The 18,968-nt window shown below is 37.2% G+C and overlaps 3 protein-coding genes across 21 annotated transcripts in view; 1 reads left to right on the top strand and 2 right to left on the bottom strand.

The window, feature by feature from the left end:
- LOC127650628 (NACHT, LRR and PYD domains-containing protein 3-like) overlaps positions 1-18,968 on the bottom strand; it is an 857,046-nt gene that overhangs the window by 127,267 nt on the left and 710,811 nt on the right. The window lies entirely within an intron of this gene.
- LOC127650638 (protein NLRC3-like) overlaps positions 1-18,968 on the bottom strand; it is a 228,532-nt gene that overhangs the window by 40,884 nt on the left and 168,680 nt on the right. The window lies entirely within an intron of this gene.
- The window catches only part of LOC127650627 (NACHT, LRR and PYD domains-containing protein 3-like), a 710,662-nt gene that overhangs the window by 682,044 nt on the left and 9,650 nt on the right, over positions 1-18,968 (top strand). For all 9 annotated transcript variants that reach the window (XM_052136158.1, XM_052136167.1, XM_052136159.1 and 6 more), the window contains 2 exons: positions 5,144-5,314; positions 16,083-16,256. In XM_052136158.1, the coding sequence (XP_051992118.1) occupies positions 5,144-5,314; positions 16,083-16,256 (345 nt within the window). The remainder of the gene's footprint in view (positions 1-5,143; positions 5,315-16,082; positions 16,257-18,968) is intronic.

Here is an 18,968-nt window from a genome sequence, read left to right as displayed (position 1 = left end):
ACTAAAAGAGAAATTCCAGAGAATTACTGAAGGAATGTCAAATCAAAGCAGCTCAACACTTGTGAATGAGATCTACACAGAGCTGTACATCACAGAGGGAGGGAGTGCAGAGATCAATAATGAACATGAGGTGAGACAGATTGAGACAGCATCCAGGAGAGCAGAGACACAGGAAACACCAATCAAATGCAATGACATCTTTAAAGCCTTACCTGGACAACACAAAGCCATCAGAACTGTGCTGACTAAAGGAGTTGCTGGAATTGGGAAAACTGTCTCTGTGCAGAAGTTCATTGTGGACTGGACTGAAGGAAAAGCAAATCAGGATGTTCACTTCATATTTCCACTTCCTTTCAGAGAGCTCAATCTGATGAAGCACAAAAATATCAGTTTGATGGATCTTCTTCATCAGTTTTTCACAGATACAAAAGAACTGAGATCAACATTCCTTGATGACTACAAAGTCATTTTCATTTTTGATGGTCTGGATGAGTGTCGAGCTTCCTCTAGATTTCCAGAACAATGATATTTTGTGTGATGTGACAGAATCGGCCTCAGTGGATGTGCTGCTGACCAACCTCATCAAGGGGAATCTGCTTCCTTCTGCTCTGCTCTGGGTCACCTCTCGACCAGCAGCAGCCAATCAGATTCCTCCTGAGTGTGTTGACCAGCTCACAGATGTACTGAGGCTTCAATGACCCTCAGAAGGACGAGTATTTCAGGAAGAGAATAAAAGATGAGCGTCTGGCCAACAGAATCATCACACACATGAAATCATCAAGAAGCCTGTACATCATGTGTCACATACCAGTCTTCTGTTGGATTTCAGCCACTGTTCTCCAGAGACTGTTGAGTGAAGCAGAGAGTGCAGAGATCCCCAAGACTCTCACTCAAATGTTCACACACTTCCTGATCTTTCAGAGCAAACTGAAGAGCCAGAAGTATGATGGGAAATGTGAGGTGGATCTTCAGCAGGCTAGAGAGAGGATTCTGTCTCTGGGAAAACTGGCTTTTCAACAGCTGGAAAAAGGGAACCTGATCTTCTATGAGGAGGACCTGAGAGAGTGTGGCATTGATGTCAGAGAAGCGTCAGTGTACTCGGGAGTTTGTACCCAAATCTTCAGAGAGGAGTTTGGACTGCAACTGGGGAAGGTGTTCAGCTTTGTGCATCTGAGCATTCAGGAGTTTCTCGCTGCTTTATTCAAGTTTCTGCAAAACAAGTCAAGAATGAGTGATTTCCTGAAGAGTGAAGTGGACAAGGCCTTACAGAGTGAGAACGGACACCTGGACCTTTTCATTCGATTCCTTCTGGGTCTCTCACTGAAGTCCAATCAGACAATCTTACGAGACCTACTGACACAGACAGGAAGCAGCTCTGACAGCAAACAGGAAATAGTTGAGTACATTAAGATGAAGATCAGGGAGAATCCCTCTCCAGAGAAATCCATCAATCTGTTCCACTGTCTGAATGAACTCAATGATCATTCTCTAGTGCAGGAAGTACAAACATACGTGAACAGAAGAGATATCAATCGTCTCTCTGGAGTCCGTCTCTCTCCTGCTCAGTGGTCAGCTCTGGTGTTTGTGTTGCTGAACTCAGAAGAGGAGCTGGATCAGTTTAATCTGAGGAAATATGATCCATCACATGAATGTCTTCTGAGGCTGCTGCCGGTGATCAAAGCATCCAGAAAAGCTGAGTGAGTAATTTAGTGTTTTAATCTCACTTTATTGTAATTAAATAGCAGAGGTTAGATTTTAATGTACTTTGTTAGATTGAAAACAACCCCTTATACTATTTAATGTTTGTTTGGTTTCATGTGGTACTTTTTATAGTTTTACCTTCATTTTAAACAGACATTGTTGCCAAATAGATTCAAAATGTTTAATGCAAAGTTAATAATCTAGTTTAATAAAACAAAAACATGTTTTCTACAGTTTTCCACTAAATAAATACAAAACGATACTTTATTTACTTTATACTGATACTTTATCATTTTTATTTATGCTTCCACATACAATAATACACATCAGTGTAATAAATAAACAATTATTTACCTTCAAATATTTTTACTAAAACATTTATTTAATGAACATGATGTGCAAAAACCCAGTTAAATATGATACAATACTGAATTATTATCGGGGAACTCAGTCAAGTTTATTATTATAATACTGAATAATTATTACTATTATTTTAAGGGTTTGATTGTTTTTTACTTTATTAATTTATTTGTCATATTGTATCTTCCTTTATTCCTGCAATGTTTATTTTACACAGTTTTTCTGTTTCTGTTTTGATAATCCTTTAATGGATTTTACTAAAAACAATGTTAAATTATGTTATACTATAATATATAAAATTGCATTAAGATGTGAATAATATAGCAATCAATATTTATTTAGATTGGTAATGAATTATTAGTTTAGACTAATCAATAGATGTTAGTGTAATCAATAGATGTTTAACTTCATGCAGCGCTGTGTGATCAGATCCGATCAGAGTTTGACTTGAAGCAGTGCATGTCGGTTAGAAATGTTGTGTGACTTAAGATGGCGTCAGTGCCGCGTCACCGTGATTTATGCCATTAAAGTACCTTGTGTGCGATTCAAGAGCAACCGGCTGGCACTGCCAATGCAGCTTCTCCAGAGTGGCTGCAAGAGCTCTGATGATGTCACAACTTATTCATAATTGGCCAAAATCACAGATGACAACGGTAGCGTGTGTTTCATGGGATGCATATAAATATCAAATGCTACTTTTACTACAATAATTCGAACTTTTCAAATCAATATTTATATTTCAAACCTGAGTTCTGATTTCCACTTCATCTGTAATAAACAAAGCAATCATTGTGGGATCTTCTGTGACTAATGTGGGTTCAGCACATGTCGTGAAGCAGAATGTGTCCGGCTTGATGGCTCCGTTTTCATCTCCTCCGCTACTACAACTGGTAAATCTACATGAATCGTAAATCTAGCCATTTTCACGGCTGTCCCAGTCGCTACAATCAATGCACTGAAACATTCTCTTCCTAAAAATTCTCTAAATGCAGCATAAAAACCAGAGAGTATAGTTGATCACTGTGTTCACTTACCAGAAATGTTGTCATGTCTTCTGAAATCTCTCATGTCATTATAGGATGGCGCTAAGTATTAATGATGTCAAAGCCTTATTTTCTCTTTAAAAGATTGATAGAGTAAATTGACTTCTCAGCTTAATGCCAAGTGTTTTACACAGTGGCCTGAAAAACGGGGCCACGTTGTGAAAGAGAAGAACCTACATTTGCTGCCATTGAAAACAGCTAAACAATTGACTTTTTTTTGAAGCAAGTTGTTACGTATGATGATGTCACAGTGACATAATGTTTTTGTTTACATTGTTAAAACAGTAAATTATCTGATTAGTGTCTAGATTAGGCTTAAAGAGGCCCTATTATACTTATTGGGACATTACCTTTCCATTAGTGAGTAATATATCTGTTTGTGCATGTAAAAGGTCTGCAAAGTTACAAAGCACAAATTCCACCCCAAAGGGTGTTACACTCACCCACAGAAAACACTGCTCCTGAACTGCCTGAAAGACATGGTTTGCAGTCCAGCCATTACTTCTGTGAAATAGCTACGTCACTATGTGGCACATTAGCCTAATTCCCACCTCAGGAGTGTGCTGCTCAGGCCTACCATCCATTTAAAAATTGTGTCCCCTTGCATACTTCACTCTGTCACATGGACTTGGATGTATGTCACTGCTTACGTTGTCCAATACCTTTTGTAAGACATGCAATGGGTTTAACTGGAACAACCTAAACCCTTGATTACTTGGAGCGTGTTGCAGGCTGATGTCACTTTGTGGAATTATTTCACGATTTTAAACAAAGAGCTTTTATGAAAAAAAACAAAATACAAACCAAAAACTCTCACAATAAAATTAATAGAACCAATTTGAAACTAAGAAAATAAACAAAACACCAACTGGAGAAACAGACTAGGAATGACTGACTAACCAAACTCACAAAACGATCTAACAGACACAAGAAGGTAGAAGGCACAGCATGTAGAGGGAGAGCACATGAGGAACAAGTGATGACAATCAACACAACAAGGATCAGATGACGAGGTGTGGCAAGGTGGAATGAGGAGTCGGAGTAAGTAGAGCACATGGCTGACACAAACACAAACAAAGACATGTGCTCAAAACAAATGCACACATGGACCAAAACAGACAGAACTCAGAACAATACAAGTTGGGCAGTCCAGACTGGGTCTTGATGGTAGAACAGCTTAAAAGAATTTGCAAACGGCAGTCAAACATAGTGGCTGTATATTTTTTCTTTGTACCCAACAGCTGTGCTGAGAAGCCTTCACTAAATCTTATAGATTAACACACTGTTATCTTGTCATTTCTCTCAGTCTGATGGGATGCAATCTGACAGAGAAAAGTTGTTCAGCACTGGCCTCAGTTCTCAGCTCAAACTCCTCAGGTCTGAGAGAGCTGGATCTGAGTAACAATGACCTGCAGGATTCAGGAGTGAAGCTGCTCTCTGATGCATTGAATAGTCCTCACTGTAAACTGGAAATACTGAGGTTTGTGTTTGCAGATTCATTAGTACATTGGAATGTACAATACGAATATATTGTGGTTCATGGCTGTGACAATGAAACAATAAATGGCTCAGTGACTGTCACAACCCTTCATATCAAACTGTAGAGCATTCACTCTGTTATTACCATTTGTTTTATAAAACTGCTTTTTATCATTGTTTCTTTATTTGTTTTAGATTTGCTGCTTGTAGATTCACTGATCAGTGCTGTGGAAGTTTGTCTTCAGTTCTACATTCATCAAAATCCCTGAGAGAGCTGGACCTGAGTAACAATGACCTGCAGGATTCAGGAGTGAAGCTGCTCTCTGATGCACTGAAGAGTCCTCACTGTACACTGGAAATACTGAGGTTTGTGTTTGCAGATTCATTAGTACATTGGAATGTACAATACGAATATATTGTGGTTCATGGCTGTGACAATGAAACAATAAATGGCTCAGTGACTGTCACAACCCTTCATATCAAACTGTAGAGCATTCACTCTGTTATTACCATTTGTTTTATAAAACTGCTTTTTATTATTGTTTCTTTATTTGTTTTAGATGTGCAGCTTGTAGATTCACTGATCAGTGCTGTGAAAGTTTGTCTTCAGTTCTACAATCATCAAAATCACTGAGAGAGCTGGACCTGAGTAACAATGACCTGCAGGATTCAGGAGTGAAGCTGCTCTCTGATGCACTGAAGAGTTCTCACTGTAAACTGGAAATACTGAGGTTTGTGTTTGCAGATTCATTAGTACATTGGAATATACAATATGAATATATTGCAGTTCATAGCTGTGGTTACTGTATTCCAGTGGTTGACCGGTATGGGGTTTTTAATGGCCGATATCGATATCCAGAGAACAAGGTGGCCAATAGACCGATACGAGGCCGACATATCACACTATTTATTATAGTAACAAACATAAAATTGCTAATAATAATAATAATAAACTCTTATTTAACACTATATTTATTCAATTTCACACAAAACAAAAAGATATTATTGTATTTAATATTTTAAATGGTAGATATCAGTTTCTTCAGATTTCTGTTTGGTCATCACATTTTAGTAATTTATTGATGAAAGTGACGAAATTGTTAATATATTAGGAAGAAGGAAAAAACAGTACATACAGTAGTCCAGCAACCATGAATGGCATGTCCACGTTAGCAATCACATTTACTCAAAAATACAGAATCAAACCAATTGTACAAATAGTACTTAAAGCACACGTGAAGCACTTTTATCTTGGACTGCATCCGAAAATGAGTGATCAATGGGAATAAAACACTGGATTTTCTTGAGGTTCGTGAATGACATCTGTTTAAATGAGATATGCGCATATTTGCAAACAGTATATAATAGAAGTTTTATTGATATTTGCCTTTGATCATAAGAAAAGTTACAGGCAGAGGTTAAATTGTGCTGGAGCGCACCGGAGCGCAGCTCCGCCTCCTCAGGTCCACAACACACCCTGCCGGAGCTCAGCTCCGTCTCCTTCAGCACCAAATATTGTTATTCCACTTGAATTATTTTTAATCTCCTGACAAATACATGGCATATGAGACTGAATAATTAGCAAGACTACACAGAGACACCCAGGCTACATGGAATTATTAGACATCATATATGCATTAATCGCTGATTCAACACCCCGCCCACAACCATCAAGGGAAAACTGTCACAATTCTAAGCATAACAGCGACGTTACCATGGAAACCCGCTAACGGCTAGAGCGATCGAATCCTGTTCCTGTCTGTAACTTTATCTCAGCGCGCCTTCTCAACTGGTTTTGCTTCAGGACAGATTTTACACTTGACATCAAGTGTGGACCTGCCATAGGTTAAACATAACCTGTATTTAATGTATCCTGGGTTGCATTTCCTTTTATTTTGCATAGTTTTATGTTGCATAGTTTTCCAGTAGGCCTACAAGGACATGCATCAAGTGGCATTATTTTTGTTGTTGATGTCAAAATCTACAGAAACTGTACTTATATGGGCCCATTATTATCCCATTTGTTACCTAATATTACATTTTTATACACAGAAGGAAAGGCTCCTCATTACCATGGTTAGGTCAGTGTGCTAGTCTTAAATAATAGTAATAATAATAATAAATTAATGTATTTATGAAAAATACATACTAGCTGAAACACATCTTGAAACTTTAAACTGCCACTGTTGATGTCTAATAGATTTTACCTTTAGATTATTTCATATGAAACTGAAACATTTTGTCAAAATATAACAGTTACTTTTACTCATGTAAAATCCTGAAACAAATTTGTAAAGGTGATGGTGTGTAATATTTTAATATTGTGTAATAGTTAATATTTGTAACTATTTTGTTTAAGGGGCCACATCGGGCTGTAAGTAGTGCACGGGGTTCCACATTGTATTGCTTTTGAGATACAATGTTCTGCATTTATTTGGTTTTTGTATCTTTTAAGCCCAGAAATAGTTGTGTACTCAATTTTCTGAAGTGTATCTGTGACTAATGGGACTATTCTGCAATTGCCTAAAGAATTGTATTGCTCTACAAAGACAGATACTTTTCTATCAGGCATTAAATAACTCAATAAAGGCGGAGATTATACATTTATTTTGCCACCTCTACTTCCCTATTAATTTATTATTCAGTTTTAATAATAATTAAAAAAAAAAAATGTATAGAACGACTAATGTTTGTCGCAAAGTGCACGAGTTTACACTTTTTTTCTTTCTAAAACTTTACCCGTTTACATGCTAAAAGAGTCATGGTTTTTAAACACTCAACAGAATAACACAGGCTGCATGAATATGATAAATAATTACTGCAAGAGTTACATTAACATTCAGGTGCGAAGGGATATTTTCAAACATGTTCATTTTTCAAGTTTTCCGAGGGTGAAATCCATTGCCTGCCTGTTAACATTCAAGATAAAAAATAATAATAAAATAAGTGAATTGTAAAGTATTTGTCTTTGTTTGAATAACTACTCATCCCTACCTTACACATTAATACATGGAAAAAGAGCCCTTTGGTGTAAAAACACATTCATTTTACGGCGGGATTTTGAATGTTGACCATTCACCGTAAATAAGGGCTCCCCCTCCCTACAAAAGCCAATTTAACCACTGGTTACAGGGAACTGTTGAGGACTGTTAGAATACGCGCTTCAGATGAAGATATATGAGTCTTCATCAGGATGCTTGATCTGCTCAAGTTGTGTAAAGCTGGTTTATTGGATATGCGCATATTTGCAGAAATGATAATAGTTTGATTGATATTTGCGTTTTTGTCACTAGACAAGACAGCTCAAAGTTACAGGAAACTGTTGAGGAGAGAGAGAGAGGGAGAATGAAACAGGCGAGCACTTTAACATGAACTGAAACATGTCTGCCGCGGCTCTGTTATGTGGACCATTTAAATGACACTATGTTGCACACCGGAGTATTATTGTAGTTACACGATGGCATGTAACAACAAAACAAACCGTGACTAGTCATTTACATGTCTCATACGCTTCACGTGCAGGCAGGTGATTTTCGTCGCCAAACAGGGAAATTTATCGGCCAACGCCGATCATTAAATATGTCCGAATATCATCCGATTTATCGGCCTTGGCGATGTATCGGTCGCCCACTACTGTGTACTTGTGGATGGGCTCCCTCTGCTGAGTCTGTTTCCTCTCAAGTGAATCAAGTTATTCTGATTGTGACATCACAGTTCAAAATTATCACAACATTAATTTATGTCCAGCTCTTTAGAAAACTCGGTAACACTTTAGAATAAGGTTCCTTCGATAATGGACAACTACACAGGAACAAATGTGTAACACAATATTAACAATCTAGTAACTACTATTAACTAACAAGAAGCTCTGATTAATGAATTAGTAAGTAATAGCACACAGATGAAAGTGGTAGTTCACTATTAACTAATGAATAACTACTATTTTTTAATGCTTCCCAGAGAACTACTGAAAAGTTTCATAATTCATGCAAAACTAATCAATAACTAATGCAGGACAAATGACTAGCACCACATTAACATTTTAACTGCTACTGTAAACGAATACACAACGTTGTTTACATTATCAATATGTAATAGCATAGCAGACTTATGATTTGGGAAAGCTGTCAATAATTAGCTTATGCTGTTTCCTAGAACTATTTATCAACTGAATAATTTTAAAGAAATGGATTTTTAAATGCAGTTGTCGGGACCTTACTTGTCCTGTGGACAATTTTCTGGCATTCCTCTGGACTGGCATTGAATCACTAGAGTCATGTGACTACTGGAACATATTGAGTCATCAGCTATCCAAATACCATATACAGTTATTTCATTATTTAATCTACCTCTCAAAAAATATGTTTTTATGTATGTCTCCTAGCTCATATATACATATATGTGTGTGAATATCTTGTGACTGAATAGAAGATTCTACACTGTAGGATTAGCTTTTCATTAGTAACTACTGTAATAATCATGGTAACTAACTAGTGATGACTCATGTGTTACTGCATACTTCTATGGGAATTACCATCTAAAACTTCACCAAAAACCTCAAAAGCTTAAAATGACTTCAGTGTTTGCTTGCACATGATATTTATTCATCATGACTGGAAAAATTGCTGATTTTAACAAGATGCATGGAACAAGCAACAGTTAAAGTGGCAGTGTGTAGCCACTGGGCCATATTTATGATGACTGACTTTAAACAGTAGTCATGAAACATGAAACAGTTAAAGTGGCAGTGTGTATAGCCACTGGGCCATATATATGATGGCTGACTTTAAACAGTAGTCATGGAACATGAAACAGTTAAAGTGGCAGTGTGTATAGCCACTGGGCCATATATATGATGGCTGACTTTAAACAGTAGTCATGGAACATGAAACAGTTAAAGTGGCAGTGTGTATAGCCACTGGGCCATATTTATGATGACTGACTTTAAACAGTAGTCATGGAACATGAAACAGTTAAAGTGGCAGTGTGTATAGCCGCTTGGCCATATTTATGATGACTGACTTTAAACAGTAGTCATGCAACATGAAACAGTTAAAGTGACTGTGTGTAGCCACTGGGCTAGAACATGCATGGAATGGTATTTATCATACAAAGAAACACACATACACATGCATAAACAGATTATTTTTGTCTCTCACAAAAGTCTATAAGCAATCCAACGTTCTTTTTGTTTTCAATGGTGCTTTGCACTGGCTCCTGTCTGCATAATTCTCTGCACCGCTCTGCAAAATCAGACAGTTTCTGTCCTCTTTGGAAGGTGCCTCGCAAATTTTTGTAGGCCTCTGTCACAAGGTCCGAGCGCCACACAAGGGTTTTTGTTGTCCCACCTTTCAAATAGTCCAAGACCTTGTTGTACCTCTTGATGGCTTGCTCTGGAAGAAAGACTGACAAAGAACAGAGAATAATCCATTAGTGTGTTATGATAATGGGATGTATATTTTATAAATGAATGAAAGTCGGAAGTCTGCTACAGGGAATTACAGCCTAAAGATCTTTGCTGTGTTTGGTGGTTGTAGGTTGAAGGCTCTAGGAGGAGTTTCTCTTGGAAAATTAAAATCTCTGAAGAAGAACCATAATAATAATAATAATTTTAAAGTGCCCCTATTATGCTATTTTACAGATTGCTAAATTGGTTTTGGAGGTTAGGTTTACATGCATCCAAGTTCAAAAACACTGTAATTTTCATTGCAGTATTATCTCTCTTCTCATAAATGATTCGGTCTCTCTAAACCCCTCTTTTCTGAGAGCCTACTCTGCTCTAATGGGTCAGATGGCCCAGTCTGCTGTGATCGACAGCGCATATCAGAAATTACATTCCATTACACAGTAACGATGGCATCAGTTTAACCGTTTCAATTCAAGTCCTTTGCAATTTTGCAAAATTAATACAATCAACACTAACTTCAGAATTTTACTTGAAATATGTGCCCTACACTTTTCTTGATCATCTTAGCTCTACTCATACACTGTTGTCAATTCATACAATTTAAAGGGTTAGTTCACCCAAAAAATAAAATTCTGTCATTATTTACTCACCCTCATGCCGTTCCAAACCTGTAATACTTTGTGTTCATCTTCAGACCACAAATGAAGATATTTTTAATGAAGTCTGACAGCTTTCTGATCCCTCCATTGACAGCTACACAACTACCACTTTCAAGGCCCAGAAAGGTAGTAAAGACTAGGTCTGCCCCATAATATTCAACTAATCCTTAGTCGACTAAAAATGTTATTAGTTGGTTAGTCACCAAAAAAAAAATAATAACTTGTGGTGAAGTCACGCAGTCCGTGAGGGACAGATTGTTCATGGCGGGTGCTTGTGGTATTTACAATATGTCAGGCAGGAAATCCAAATCAGTGGTTTAACCTCAATTTATGAAGCCACACGAGTGCTTAGTGTGTGTTGTATTTACAACATAGTTTACCACTTTATTTACAAAATATGAATCTTGAACACGTGTTTACACAACGTCTGCTCTTGCATCAATACAACATGTATGCGTTGTGGTGCTCTCATGAACGCACGCTGGAGATGAATATTTTGTAAATGTAGTAGATTATGTTCATAAATTGAGGTTAAACCAGTAGAGACACATGGATTACTTTAATCATGTCTTTACCACCTTTCTTGAAAATGCTAGTTGTGTAAGCTGTCAATGGAGGGACAGAAAGCTTTTAGATTTCATTACAAATATCTTAATTTGTGTTCTGGAGATGGAGATTTTGGAATGACACGGGACCAGTATTGACAGAATTGTATTTGTGGGTGAACTGACCCTTAATAAATGGTTGCACAGTAAACATAAATAATAGATATGTACTAAAAACTCTGGCCACACTGGGCTGAAACTGTGCACCTGCTTTATCACCATGTCAAATAGTCTGTTATCTGATCTGTTTAAGTAGTGTTTTCTGTTTGTATTGTTGGCAAAGGAAAAGGCAGAAATTTCAAAACATCTCTAATACTTAATGTTATAGATGCAAGAAATGAATTAAGCACAAGTATAATTACAGTAAATGAATATGGGGAAGCAAAGGAAAACCCCAGCTTCTTTAAGATTAACTTTAAGAATAGTTCCCTGAAACAAATGAAACATTAAATAGCAACAACCTTGCTCCAGCCGAAGACTGCAAAAGGCATTCTGCAGGCACAGGTTCAAGCGTTAACGCCTCCGCTTCCTTCATTTGTTGGACAAATCTGTGGAATTTTGCTGCTTCTAAATGATCCCTCAAACAGGAATGAAACCATAGACTCCGTCAGACCAATTGCAACAGTCTCTCCATCCACATCATTGTCTATAATATAAAAGAGATAATGAAATGTACAATTGAATTACCCATCAATTAGAGCCATGCACTAAACCAGTGTTTTTGAGGCTGAAACACTGCACCACTGCCTGTGAGGTAAAGTACACACACAAAAATAGTAACCTGTGGGGAACACTTTACAGAGCTAACAAATAAATTCTGCAATAAAATAAAGATTCAAATAATAAAACATGAAACATACATGAACACAGAAGTAACAAACAGCTGAATTTAATAATTGCAGTGGCATAATTCTAAACAGAAGTCCAAATGGCCATCAGTGATTTAACAGGACACAGCTTTGGCATCACTGTTATTTCTGTTAGTGGATAATGTGAATAAAAACCTAACGATAATTTAAAAAATAAGTATTTGCATTTATTTTGGATGATGAACAGGACTTTTAAAATCGAAAAGTATTTTTTATATCAATTATTATTCTTTTTTATATCATCAAGTGTGTTTGTAACAATGCAATAAATATTCGTAGCGCTTTATGTCCATTTGACTTTAATTAGTAATCACTTGATTTTGCGTTTGATGGCCGTGTATAATCTGAGTCGGAGCGTTGCGTTGGGGAAGTCTCGTGCGGTCTAACAAAATGTCGCAATCCCAACGGCAGGACATTTTTGGACTCAAAATGTAAAAACTGAGATAACCATTAATTACAATGGCTAGCCCTGCAAATATATAGTGTTTGCCACAGATTATTATTTTTTTTTTAAAATACGGTATGAAAGTTTATAGTCTATGGATAAAGGCCGTTGTCACACCGAGAAGAATCCTCAAGAAAAGCCTCAATTGTTTTTTTAAAGCATCTCAACATGTGACAATTAACATCCTCACCCTCACGTTTATTCTTCTGCTCTTCAGAGACTTCTATGCCAAACTGCAATAGCTCCTTTATTAATTGAGCGGTAGACATTTTCCCCAACTCCATTTTAAACTTCTGAGGGCTCTTCCCAATCGGTCAGTAACGTACCACAGCCAGTCTGACTCGAGTACTTTTCACGGGCTTTAAGCAGGGGAACATAAAATTAGACAAAATCAACAGAACTTGCCATCATACGTGAACAAAGAAGAATATATAACATAACTGTCTGCTACCTCAATAACTGCTATGTGCATAGAACACTATCTCATAGTATGTTATGTGTACGTTTTTAGAAACTGTCATCTTTTTGCACTTCTGTGTACTGGTCGGCGCTGCACTGTGTCTATTTTCCTGTTCATTGTCAGTAATTTGTTGTACTGTCCCGTACTTTGCACATGTTTGCACGTGCACTTTATATAGGTATATATAGGTATTTTATGTAGGTATTTTATTTCGTTGTGTTGTCTCATGTGGTCCTGTGTTGGTCCTTTGTTGTTTTTATGTAGCACCATGGTCCTGGAGGAACGTTGTCTCATTTTGCTGTGTACTGTACTAAATGTATATGGTTGAAACGACAATAAAAACCACTTCACTTGACTTGACATCATCCCGCATTTACCTGAAAACTGTGTCCTCCAGAAATGCTCGTCGCTGGAAATCGTGGTCTGAAGTTCTGTCAGAAGAACAGATCAGGACCGACCGAACGACTCACTCAAGCCAAGCGGGAGATTTTCTTAAAGCGACAACAACCGTAACGTCTGCATAAGCAATAAATATGTTTTGAATGTTTTGTTGCCGTTCATTGTGGTCTTTATTTCAAATTTAATTCAAATATGTCTGTTTTTGATGCAACGGTCAAAAATTAATTAATTTGATAAAAATGAATACTAGCTACTTTACAACAAACATGAATAATTATTTAATGTTTAATATGGTGTTTTGATGTTATCATGAGAGCCATACATTAAATTAATAAAAAAAAAAACAGACAAGTTATTCTAGTTGGAGCTCAACTGTAAAAAAAAAACAAAGGTACAAAAATGAACTTTTCACATTCAAGCCTAAAAAGTTGTAACTTTATAAGTCGTTTTGGGAACATAATTGTACCCTAAAGACCTATTGTGGACCTTTAAAGGTATAGTTATATATTTTGTAGCTATAGGAACAAAATTGTACCTTCACTGTACCTTTATTTTCTAAGTGTGTAGAAGGCAATAAATAGTTTTTTCCAGTTCAGGCATCACATGGTTTTATGTTTATGTGAAGCTGTTACATTAAATGGAAATGGTACCAGATGCTTAATAAATAATTATAAAATGTATAAATGCTTATAAAAGTTACGTGTTTCATGCCTCATGTTTAAACCAATTTTTCTAGTCATGATTTGTGCAACCAAACGCTAAAGTCATTTCAAGCATTTGATATTTTTGGTGAATTTTTAAATAGTATACTTTTATAAATATATTTTCTAAGTATGTAGTAACACTTGAATCATTACTAGTTAGTTACCATGATTATTACAGTAGTTACTAATGAAAAGCCAATCCTAAAGTGTAGAATCTTCTAATCATTCACAAGATATTCACACACACACACACACACACACACACACACACACACACACACACACACACACACACACACACAGTCCCTAGGCTGGGGAGGGTGTAACATATCTCTGCCTGCCTTTTGGAGATCTCTGCCTGAATGAAGGAACACCACCTTCATCTCAACCTGGCCAAGACCAAACTCATTGATGGAACTTGTGATCCTAGCAAACCCATCTGTTACTGTTCATCTGTGCTCCACTACTGTGAGACCTATCAGGACAGCTGAAACCCGAGAGTAGTAATTGATGAACAGCTACATTTTAGTACTCGCATCTCATCAACTGCCTGGTCTTGCAGGTTTGTGCTTTATTACATCAGAAAAATCAGACCTTTCCTGTCTGAATATGCTGCACAGTCCCTGGTCCAAGCTCTGGTTATTTCAAGATTGGATTTCTGCAGTGTTCTGTTGGATAGCCTTCCAGCTAGTGCTATCAAGCCACTGCAGATGGTCCTGAATGCGGTGACACGTCTGTTATTCAACCAACCAAAGAGGGCTCACGTCATACCCTTCTTGGTCTTACTCCACTGGCTATGCATCAACTTCAAAGCTTTGAATTTGCCCTTCAGGACAACCAGTGGAACAGCACCCTCTTACACCTGGTGGTCCCATCACAACGAGGCACTTCACATTCATTCACTTTCTCTGTCCTCCCGGTGGTGGAATGAGCTTTCAACCACCTGCCGTTCTGCTGAAACCATTTCAACATTCAAGAAAAAGCTGAAAACATATATTTTCTGTGAGCAAATAACCTGTCCTAAATAATGGCACATACTATTTAAGAAATCTTTAAAAAAAATCCTCATCTGTCTCTTTCTTCTGTGCTAGTTTCTGTACTATTATAGCAACACTTAGAACTTGGCAGTGTGATCCTGCAGGTACAGTTTACTTTTATATGACAAAGTGTTTATGTTCCTCATTTGTAAGTCACTTTGGATAAAAGGGTCTGCTTAATGACTAAATGTAAATGTAGTTTGTCTGACTTTTTATGTGTGTGTTTGTGGATTTTCTTACTATTGATGTGTGTGTTTTTAGATTATCTGACTGTTGAATGAACATTAATTTATATAGCTCTTTTCTGACACTATAATCAAAGTGCTTCACACAGTGAACAGGGTACTCTCCTCAACCACCACTAGTGTGCAGCATCCACATGGATGATGCGACAGCAGATATAGTGCATCAGTATGCTCACCCCACACCAGCTATTGGTGGAGAGGAGAGAGTTATAGAGCCAATTAGTGGCTGGGGATTATTAGGAGGCCATGATTGAGAAGGGCCAATGGGGGGAATTTAGCGAGAACACTAGGGTTATACCCCTACTCTTTACGATAAGTGCTCTAGGATGTTTTTAATAACCACAGAGAGTTAGGACCTGATTTTAACATCTCATCCAAAGGACATTGTCTTTTTACAGTATAATGTCCCCTTCACTATACTTGGGCATTAAGACCCACACAGACCACAGGCCTCCCTATTATCTCTTCCAGTGGCAAACTTAGTTTTCCCCAGGAGGTCGCCCATCCAGGTACTGACCTGACAGGTACTTAGCTTCAGGTTAATATGGCTGCTGGTAAATGCTGATGTTTGTTTGTAGGTTATCTGAATGTTGATGTGCGTTTGTAGATTATTTGACTGGTTATATGCATGTTTTAGGTTATCTGACTGTTATGAATGTGTTTTTGTAGATTATCTGGCTGTATGGTGACAGAGGAAGGCTGTTGTTCTGTGGCATCAGCTCTGAGATCAAATCTCTCACGCCTGAAAGAGCTGGATCTGAGCTACAATCACCCAGGAGAATCAGGAGTCAGGCTGCTCTCTGAAAGACTCAACGATCCAAACTGCACACTGGACAAACTTAAGTATGTTGAGCTGTAAAACCCTGTTTATACCCATATTAACCCCTTAAACCCAGGCCCTAATTGGTCTTGAATTTATTGAATGGTCAGTGAAATAGCACCTGTATTTATTCCTTTTAAAAAATGTAAATCCTTAACAAATACACACAGAAGACATATATTTATAGTGTTTCATTAGAATGAGGACATTTTTGTAATCATTACATTTTATATAGAATATTATTTTTTACTCATTTTAGGAAAACAATTCAAAAGAACAATCTTTAAGCATCTGTCACTTCACCCTTTCACACTTACTGGTGCATATTTGTGATGGTTTATGACTGGCACCCTTAGAGTAGTGTCACACATTTGTGTTTCTGCAGCAGTCAGTGATGTCAGATTCAAATCAGTTTTCAGGCCAACATTAAACTGCTCTGCCCAAGTGCCTGTAATTCATATTCACACAAACTGAAGCTCATACAGTCTTTTCAAGCACATGGTATGATTATTTTATGACAGACATCCAAATGGTCACAAAATTACTACTATAAAAGTTTACAGCTCGTATACAAACAGTCAACACAAAATTGGGATCAATGTTCCTCGCAGCCATGTCTGTTTACATTAGGTGATCGTTCTGTTGTCAATTTCAATGTTGTCAATGTCAATGTTCACAAGTAACTCAAACAGCAACTCAATAGTCTTTTCAAGCACACAGTACGCTCATTGAAACAGACAGCCAAAATATTGTTGAAATGGTTTTGCAGTATTTGGTTGGGTAAGACTTTCCCTTTTTATTGGATGGGGAACACAGTGACAGTGATTCAGGGAAAAGGTCTTTTAGTCTCTTTCTTCAGTTTTCTTGCCTTGACAGTAAAAATCAATTCTATATCAAAACTGCTATTCAAATAAAAGTGAAATGTTCAAATCTTACCGATAATAACAGAAGCAGCATCACTGGTAAATGATGCAAGAGTGTCTGCAGGTCTGCATTTCTCTGCTGTAATGATGTTGAAGATGGTTTCTGTAATAGTTGCAGCATCTCCAGTAGGGATGTAACGGTTTAACAGTTTCACGATATACCCCAGTTTAATAATAGATGATTTTCACACCATAGACATTCTTATTCACAGTATTGCATGAATATAAAATCTGTTTAAATATAAAATCTGAACTTTTCTAAAATCCAAATCAGTTTAATGATGACATCACCAGATACATTTGATAAATCGTGATTTCCTCATTTTACATTGAATGGAAACTTCATTTAAAGGCACGGCACGGGCTCATCTCACCACAAAGACATGTCGGACCCTGAACATTTATTTACACCATCAAAAGCTTTTTCTTGGTCCAAATCTAAAAATCCTACATTAAGATTATTGTCTCTGGCAAAAGAAATCAGATCATGTATTCAAAACAAATGATCAAATATTGTGCGTTTAGGAATACAATATGACTGTCAGCGTGAATTAATTTAGATATGTAAAGTTTGAATCTGTTGGTTAATGCTTTGGACAGTATCTTATCGTACATTTATTTCACTGCTGAAATCTGCAGTGTGAGAGTATTTTGGACATTTTGGGTTTGGCACCATTAATGGTTCTCAGTTATTATGTTTGGAAAGTTTGTTGCATCGTCCCATGAAATCTGTGGAGGATAATATATTTAGATGCAAACGGATTGTGTTTATATGAAATGTTACGATGAGCTTATTTTCATTTTATAATATTTATTATTTGCTTAAGTGCAGCACAACAGCAAGACTACAATATGTTTAATACTAATAATATGTTTTATTTGTAAAGTACTAAATAGGGTTTATAAAGTGCATTAGCATACAGGAAATGAACAGTGATACTGTAGCACATTTGCTTGTGTTGTGCTCTGTCACTGTATTAAGCTCATTTAAAAGTGTTACAAATAAACACAATAGCACACAAATATGTTTAAAATGATGTACACTCACATTAGATGATGACTCCAGTCAGATACTGACCTCAATAAAAGCTGTTTAATTGTACATTGAGCGGGTCGCCCCTCATGGATGCTGCCATGTTGACCGCGACATAACAAACTGTCTTGCAGTTGATCAGTTACTACCACTAATAATATCAATAATGATCACAGATAAACGGTGTGACATCAAGCACCAAGAGCGAGCACACAACGGTCTCATCAGCCGCCAGAGAGATTACGAGTCGCAGCAGTCCATCTTACAGACATTTTTGTGTGGCGCAGCAGCAGTTAACAGGGGCGGTGCAGGATTTTTCACAGGGGGTCGGGCAGTGATCAGTCTGTGGTGTCAGTATAAAGTCCAAAACCACTGGTACTATTGGGACGAATAAGAGCCAGATAAAAACTTACTGCTGCACTTTTAAAAGCGGCGCTAACACTGATCTGGAGCCGTTTCATAACCCAGGATTAAAAGTGTTGCTAATCACCTTTCAGAGTTACAAGTGTGAAACGTTACTTTACTGGAGGTTAAAGCGGGGTTAAAAGACAATAACCCAGGGTTAAGTGCAGTGTGAAAGCACTTGAGTTTATTGTTGGTGGGATGTTGTGTGTGTGTATTGCAGGGGTGTCAAACTCAGTTCCTGGACCCCTCACACCCCTCATGTGTTGTAAGACTGTCAGTGGATTGAAATATTGAATCACGATTAATCACATATTTGTTTTGTTGTTAGTGTTAACACATTCAGTTCCAGGAAAACTAAATAACAGTCCTGTGTG

Source organism: Xyrauchen texanus, chromosome 10, assembly GCF_025860055.1.
Source record: "Xyrauchen texanus isolate HMW12.3.18 chromosome 10, RBS_HiC_50CHRs, whole genome shotgun sequence".
Taxonomy (NCBI): domain Eukaryota; kingdom Metazoa; phylum Chordata; class Actinopteri; order Cypriniformes; family Catostomidae; genus Xyrauchen; species Xyrauchen texanus.
The sequence above is the reverse complement of the archived record's forward strand: the minus strand, read 5'-3'. Positions and strand labels throughout refer to the sequence as shown.